This window comes from Arachis ipaensis, chromosome B03 (genome assembly GCF_000816755.2).
Source record: "Arachis ipaensis cultivar K30076 chromosome B03, Araip1.1, whole genome shotgun sequence".
Classification (NCBI taxonomy): Eukaryota; Viridiplantae; Streptophyta; class Magnoliopsida; order Fabales; family Fabaceae; genus Arachis; species Arachis ipaensis.
Genome location: NC_029787.2, coordinates 10,879,981 through 10,887,450, shown reverse-complemented (window position 1 = coordinate 10,887,450; position 7,470 = coordinate 10,879,981). Strand labels below are relative to the sequence as shown.

Below are 7,470 nucleotides of genomic sequence, written 5' to 3'. Positions count from 1 at the left end.
TAATAAAAAAAACTTTATGAAACATCAAATACGTATTTTTATATATAGTGGCTGAAAATTTTAAATGTACACGTAATATGATTAGCTAAAGGGTATACTAGCAATGAGTTAAACAAATCAACTCAGCATTATACACTGGTTACAAATAAATAGTTTATACAGGAAATTCCATTAAATAGTTCTATTCCTACGAAAGAATGAATCATCTCTCAAAGGACTATACATTCATTACATTGTACCCTACAGTGTAACATGAGAACTTTGCTGGATTTCACGTTTGCTTTGATATGGACAGAAGATTCAAACATATATTCCTAACCCGAGCTCCTTTGGATTTGTTTCAATCGTCCACGGTGACCTGTTTAGTACCAAAGAGAAGAGAAAAGAAAACAGCATAAATTCAAAATATCAAAGAAAGTCACCAGTAAATAACTAAATATAGAGCTACATTTTGAAAGTTCATGAGTTCACCTGTTCATTACAAAATTAAATGTTCCCTGGCTAGCACGCTGGAGAAGAACTTCTCTGGCCTCAATTGCAAGTCCTTGAGCCTGCATGTGGAATTCGATCAAATAGTTATAGGACAAAAAGGAAAAAAGTGTGTTCTAAAATCTTAAGGATACAGGTCTAAAATAAAATGTGGCCAAAGAATAAAGAAGGATTGATAAACAATGTATATGCATACTTCTTCAGGAAACCAAACACCAGGTTGTGTGCTTCCTTCAAGAATCGCAAGTGCAAATGCTGCTGTTGCAATTCCTACAGATCTGGAAGAATGTACATACTGTGTTGATCATGATCATAACTAATTAATTGACCATATATTCAGTCTTTATGAAATTAACATCATTAAAGGATATAAATTTTACTGCATAATTTTTTCATTAATTAAAAATCATGCAAAAATTTAAAACGAGAAGAAAAAAAAAACGAAAGAACTTACATGGAAAGTTTGCTATGACTGAAGAGGCCAACCTTGCTGCGGCCACTTGAAAGCTCCAAATCAACCTGTCCAGAAGATAAGATGACATAACTGGCTACATTGTTTTTGTTAGTTTCTTGTATCTTATTGAACATCATAACAACAGTACTGCAATGTTTAAAGAGGAAAGAGGGAAAAAAAAAAAGAAAGGAACAGAAAAGGATTTTGAAGGAGCACTAGTTTCATCCTACTTATTTGCCTCACCCTCATTGATACACGTTCCCCAGCAATCCCATCAACTGCTCGAACAACAGGATCAAATAACTCAACCAACATTTGGACTTTACTCCTGTCTCTCAGAAATTCCTGCATAATTATTTAAAAGTATTCACATTATAATTAATCCTCTCTTCGGCTCATAATATCTGTCACAGTTCATCATGAATGTACTTTCTTGTATGCCAAGTGCAAATTCTTGTACTTTCTTGTATGCCAAATGCAAATTCTGGGCACAGTTCATTGTATTGAGGTGACATGTTTAATGAAAACTGTTAGTAACAGAACTTATGGTTTGGGAGCATACCGGAGGAAGAAGATTGGTCATAGCTTCCATTCCCCAATTCCAAAAAAATGGTGCTGTTCCGAATCGAGCACTTACAGTTGGCACTCCTAGAATCTCAAACGCACTTCTAACCTCTGGTAAATTCCTGAAAACCATGTATTGAAGTGGAATCCTAATTTCTGAAGAAAGCAAATATATGGGGATAATTAAATGAATTGGTAGAAGAATGAAGACCACATTTCATATCATATCATATCATATCATATATGAATATGATACAAACAGTTCCATGATCTTCTTGTGCAAGCTTTGTAAAATGACCAGAATATCATCTCCACAGATTTTACAACTTAACTAATAATAAGTAAAAGACTCAATTACGGTGTATAATTATTTTTCTTTTTAAACACAGTTCCACGGGATGTTTAGATTTCAAGCACTTCTATATCTATAACTTACAATAGATAAACATCTCTTTTGCCAATCCCTTTTCCAAAATCTACATTGAGCATTCCACTATATGGCTTCAGTTTGATCTTTTCTCCTAGTTGAACATTCCAGCATCATCATTTAAATCCTACAAACAAAATGGTAATTAACCTAGATAAAAACAAAAAACTTAAACTATGTAGACAACAACCTTTGCTATATGCAATCACTTCCTCTCCCAACAACAAGAAGCTAGTAGCCAATATGGTTGGACCAGCACCACCAGTTCCAGCTGTATAGTATGAGAACCTGAGGAAAAGATAGCAAATTATAATTTGATAAATCAACAAGAAATCCCAGAAAATAAAGGGTCTAACACTGGATAAACTTAGTCATCACTCATGTCCTTTTTTAAAATTCAGATTTTCATTCATTTTTCTACTAAGCTTAATTTGTCTCAGCAGCAAAAAGAAAAGGCATATATACATTAGATTGATGAAAAGGTTTGTTATGAAGATTAATGAAACTAGAATTGACTATAAACAATTTAGAGAGAGAGAGAGAGAGATGGTCGATCACCTTAACCTTTCTGGCTTATCTTCTTCAGTTTCAGTTTCTGCAGCACGGACTAGCTCTGCTGCCATGACTAAAGACAAAATTGTAGAAAGTTTTAGCAATACATATAGCAGCAACTGACCACTAAAATTACAATATGCGCTTCAACCCATATTGCCAAGTAAATAAGAATGACAAGCCCAAAAAATACATTCACAACAACAGCTTATATCATTCTTCATAATCATCTGAAAAGAAAAATGCATTGCCGAGTAACAACTTTTGCCATACACGTATTTTCCGGGTCAATTTAATATGGATTATTTGAAAAGTTATTCTTGCCAACACAAGAATACAGCATATAAATAAGCAATTAGCACTTAGCAGTAAGCACCATTGCTCACTCCAGGGTATATTCCTCCTGTTGTTATAGCTGGAACATTCGCAGCTAACGCTCTGCTCATAAAGGACTTTGCACGCACTGCATAGCTTGTGTCATCGCAAACATCAACATATGCAGTCTGCATCAAGAAACATATCGAAAATGATAGTCAGGTGTTGCACATGCACATTTAAAAGGCAGGAACCAAGATATATGCCTGCATGTAGGTGCGGAGAGATTTTCAATATCATATATAACATGAGCAAGGATTAAATGTTGAATATAGAATATGGTACCTTAGTGTTTATGGCAGCTTCAAGCACACTGCATTTTTCTGCTTGTTGGAATGGCCCCGCCGTATGAACTACAAGATCCACATCTGCATAAAGCAGAGCCTTAAGATATCATTATCACTGAATTTTCCCATCAATATCATTATCACTCCAAACATTTAAACTTACATAACCGTATAACTGTATTACAATACAATATAAATTTTACGGCAGTATCAACAACATCAATTCACCACACAAAATAAACAAACAAGCAAGCAAGTAAATGAAAAGCCAGTTGACAAAATGTGATGTTACTGCAACTACCTTCTTTTAAGTTTTAACTAACTAATACTGTACAATCTATTTAGAGTAGTTATGATTACCTTGCAGAGCAGTTTGGAGTGAATCTTGATCATTGAGATCAACCTGAGAAAAACCAGAATTGCCCCCGAGTTTTGCAACCAAAGCTTCACCTTTCTCTCTGTTGTTACCATACTTGAATAGAATGAATTACTCATATTCACAGTAAACTACGTTAGTAAACAGTAATTGTTATATACATAAAGGTGCTGCTGAATAGCAGAGCAGATGATAACATGGAAGAGAGAGAGAGAGAGAGAGAGAGACCTGTTTCTGCCAGCGACGAGGATGCGGAGGTCGGGGCAAAGGTTGGAGAGAGCAATGGCGGTGGATCCACCGACCCTACCTGTTCCGCCAAGAACCAAGACTCTCGAGTTGCGGGTCTTCTCCGGAAGCTGAACCCTCTCAAACTCAATGTTCCTGCTGCTTGTTTGGAGTTGGCTCTTGGCTTTGAGCTTCGAATTCAGCGGCAACCATTTAATATTCAACGGCACTGCAGCTGGCGCCATTGAATTGAAGGAATCAATGAACAAAGCTCCCTCTTCTTTTTCTTTTTTCTTTCTAATTTCTGCACTGTATTATCAACTTATCGTCTGCTCGTTTTCGTTATCTTTTGTAATTTTGTTTATATTTGGCTGTTGTGCTGACGTGGTCACAAACGCTTCTTACATACTTGGCAAAATTGACGCCACTAGAAACTAGAAAGTAGAAAGTAGAAACCATGCCATGTCGTCGTCCCTTGCACTTCTAACAAGGATTCCGCTAGGGAGACAATGGACTATTTGTACAATGTGTGAACATGCTCTATACTATCTAGAATAATCATCCGAGTACTAGTGATAATAAACATCTTCCTAAAAACTTAAACTAATTTTAGAGTTCATCAAGGATCAAACTCTTGACCTTTCGGATCTAACACTCTAATACCATGTTATGGTACCACTCATCCAGAACCCGACCACGAAGATGGCTATGACGCGCGGGTAGGCCTTCTTCTCGAGCGAGTCACCAAACATGTGTCCCATGTCAGCAGCGTAGCCTATAAGGAGCACTGCAATGGCGACCGCTAAGGCTCCGGCAACAATGAAAGGCCGCCGGCGTCCAAACCGCGACGTGCAGCGGTCACTATAGTAGTCTACTATGGGCTGCACGAACATCCCACTTATGGGTCCGCAAAATAAGATGTAAGCTGCGGAAGCGTGTGGGATATCAAGGAGGTGAACGTACGGCAACAATAAGAATAGCTGTAGAGCCCACCCAAACTGAACACCGGCGACGATAGACGCCACGACGATGATCTGACGTAGAAGATTCGGCTTTGGTAGTAGTGTAGACTGGTTCTCTAAGTTGAGAGAAAGGAACTCCATTGTTTTTTTAAAAGAGTAAGTAGTGTGTGTGTTTGTGAATTGTGTGTTACTGTGTTTGAAAGAGTTTAATTCAAGTAGTATGTGTGTTTGTGAATTGTGTGTTAGGGTTTGGAGTTAAGGAGAAGGAGTGTGGGAGTTTTATAATAGAACAAGGGAGTATGAAGGTTATGTTAATTAATTTGAGTTATAAATAACATAAACAAGGTTAGATTATTTAAAAAGTGATCTACACTTTTATAGAATAATTAGTTAAAAATTAAAAAAATGTTATTTTATTTCTATATTTGATAAAGCCTATTATGCTCTAAATATATTGTTTAGATATTTATTATGGTGAAATATATTGGTCAAGAATTTAATTCATTTGTAAATTTGGTTATGGCTATTGCTGTGATGATTAATGTCTTTTTTTCACTAGAATCTTTGAGCAAGGGTGTAAATTAACATTATTGTAAGTTTATTTCTTTCATTTTAATGGTACAATCCTGATGTCCTTCCTCTGGAAGATCTGTTAGAGAACTTGTGCTTTGCCTGTATGTGATTTTTCTGTCAAATTTTTCTTCACTGAGTTTTTAAATTTAAGTTACATCGATTTTGATAGATAGCAAGTTAGACAATTGAGTATTGTTGCCATTATTAGCACATTTCTTACTGGTATAGTTCTACGGTTTATGGCCACCGATGGTTCTTATATCAGAAATTGTGCAAACCTTCTTCCTAGCAGATTTCTTTTACTACTATGTCAAAAGGTTGGTTTAGAATATTGTACAGTCTTTTATGTTGCAGCTTTGGCATAGAATCTTGAGGTCCTTCTAGCATGACTTCTTATAATATTTATTTTGTTGGAGGTCAACTTGTTCTTCTAGCATGATGATAAACTTGTGATGCATAATATAAAATTCCTTGATAAGGATTTTGTTGAAATTAATTTATTAGATTTGTTTTTTCATTTTATCATTAAAGCATTGAACTTGTATTGGATTGTGATATATCAGTATCACACACCACACCTCTGACAACAATAACAACATTGCTTTACATCTTGTTTCAAAGGTTAATTACACAGGTTCCTTGCTAGAATCCCTTCAAAAGTGATCCTAGGTCCAAAAGCAACATGATGTCCAATTTAAGATCATCTCCACCATCCTTTCTGATCTTATTGCCCTCTTCTAGCATGTATTCCAGTACATATACAATGGTGTTAGTGCTAGCATTTCTATAATCCTTCAAAGCCCTTCTACTTGCAGTCAACTTCTCTGACAGCAAGTCGAGCCACTTCTCTATGCGGTTCAAGATTGCAGGGCAACATGGATGCACTTATTAAAGAAAAAAATATTAAGGAGATTGATAATGATAGTGACGATGTTATCCTTCATTCATATTTAAACGTGTCACTTATTACATTGAGAAAAACAAATAACAAAATCCACAAAACCTCAGCTCATCGAGAGTTAGAAATTAAATATAAATAAAATATAACACCACCACCTTAGTTTTCTTTTCTTGCTCTAATTAATACCTAGGAATTTATCCTAAAAAAAGAAAAAGCTTCCTAGACAAGTCAACGCAACAATATTCATCATCCATAATAACCAATCACATTAGGCCACGTCACCACTCACCACCCCTATTTTTCTTTCAACTAATTAAGCTCTAAATTAATTAACCTCTTTCTTTTTCAGCCCTTTATTCCTACTATGCACTTTTCCGGCGAATCGCCGTGAAAGTTTGAAAGACAACGCTACCTGCTTCAGGGAACTCATCCGTGGCACAACTTCTGCGTTTGAATCCCATAGCCTCCACCGCACTCACTACCCTTCTCCGCAAATCGCCGCCAGCAGAGGTTATCGAAACGGACATGGTACCCGGTCGGAAAATCTGAATGACCTTCCTGAAAACGTGAGCCACGTCTATCTCCATTCCGTTATTGGTGGACCCCACGCACTCGAAACTCGCGTAGCTGTAACCGTCTTCAGGAGTGACGTGGATAGTAGAGTACCACTCCCCGTTCATGGAGTAACCGCACGGAATACATGCTAGAAGAGGGCAATAAGATCAGAAAGGATGGTGGAGATGATCCTGAATGGGACATGTTGCTTTTATCACCTTTGAAACAAGATGTGATGCAATGTTATTGTTGGCATAGAGGTGTGGTGTGTGATACTGATATATCACAATTCATACTATCTAAAATAATCATCCAAATACTAAGAATAATAAACATCTTCCAAAAAATTTAAATTGATTTTGGGTTCACCAAGGATCAAACTCTTAACCTTTCGGATCTAGCGCTCTAATACCATGTCATGATTAGGAGTATCCATGGATCGGATCATATCCGCAGATCTGCGGTAAATATCCACATCCGATCCGAAAATTGCGGATACAATCCGATCCGCACCCTTTGCGGATATCTGCTCTATATCCGCGTATCCGATCCGCGTATCCGCAGATCCGCACAATAATAATTAAAAATAAATAAATATATATATGTTTGGTATTATATTTACTTGTTTGTATGTTTTAGTTAGTAATTATTATTCATATATTGTATTATTTTATTTTTGTTATTTAGAAAGAGTTTGATTAAAAATATTTTAGGAATAAATAATAAATAA

General features: G+C 36.2%; 2 protein-coding genes across 4 annotated transcripts; both read right to left on the bottom strand.

Annotated features, from left to right (window-relative positions):
• On the bottom strand, positions 66-4,115 carry LOC107629563. Of its 3 annotated transcripts, none has more exons than XR_001617987.2 (13): positions 3,753-4,113; positions 3,509-3,606; positions 3,147-3,229; positions 2,863-2,989; positions 2,493-2,559; positions 2,125-2,222; positions 1,944-2,028; positions 1,506-1,629; positions 1,187-1,288; positions 944-1,008; positions 686-784; positions 472-551; positions 66-358 (listed from the first exon to the last, which is right to left on the bottom strand). XR_001617987.2 is itself a non-coding variant. In XM_016332379.2 (13 exons), exons 1-13 carry the CDS (start codon positions 3,992-3,994, stop codon positions 301-303), a joined length of 1,311 nt encoding a protein of 436 aa, XP_016187865.1. In that variant the 5' UTR covers positions 3,995-4,106; the 3' UTR covers positions 66-300. The 3 variants fall into 3 exon arrangements, 2 of the variants coding, with proteins under 2 accessions (XP_016187865.1, XP_020973783.1); XM_016332379.2 differs by having other exon boundaries at positions 686-767; positions 3,753-4,106; XM_021118124.1 differs by lacking the exon at positions 686-784 and having other exon boundaries at positions 3,753-4,115.
• Positions 4,406-4,852, bottom strand: LOC107632475 (sucrose transport protein SUC2-like). The gene has a single exon (XM_016336152.1). The coding sequence runs from the start codon at positions 4,850-4,852 to the stop codon at positions 4,406-4,408; it is 447 nt and encodes a 148-aa protein (XP_016191638.1).

What these genes read in the sequence shown, in the direction of transcription:
- LOC107629563 (XM_016332379.2), bottom strand. Translation starts at nt 3,994, where the DNA reads ATGGCGCCAGCTGCAGTGCCGTTGAATATTAAATGGTTGCCGCTGAAT. An exon ending in AAAAGAGATGTTTATCTATT is followed by an intron (nt 1,630 to 1,943) that starts GTAAGTTATAGA and finishes CATGGTTTTCAG; the next exon opens with GAATTTACCAGAGGTTAGAA. An exon ending in TGACCAATCTTCTTCCTCCG is followed by an intron (nt 1,289 to 1,505) that starts GTATGCTCCCAA and finishes ATAATTATGCAG; the next exon opens with GAATTTCTGAGAGACAGGAG.
- LOC107632475 (XM_016336152.1), bottom strand. Translation starts at nt 4,852, where the DNA reads ATGGAGTTCCTTTCTCTCAACTTAGAGAACCAGTCTACACTACTACCA.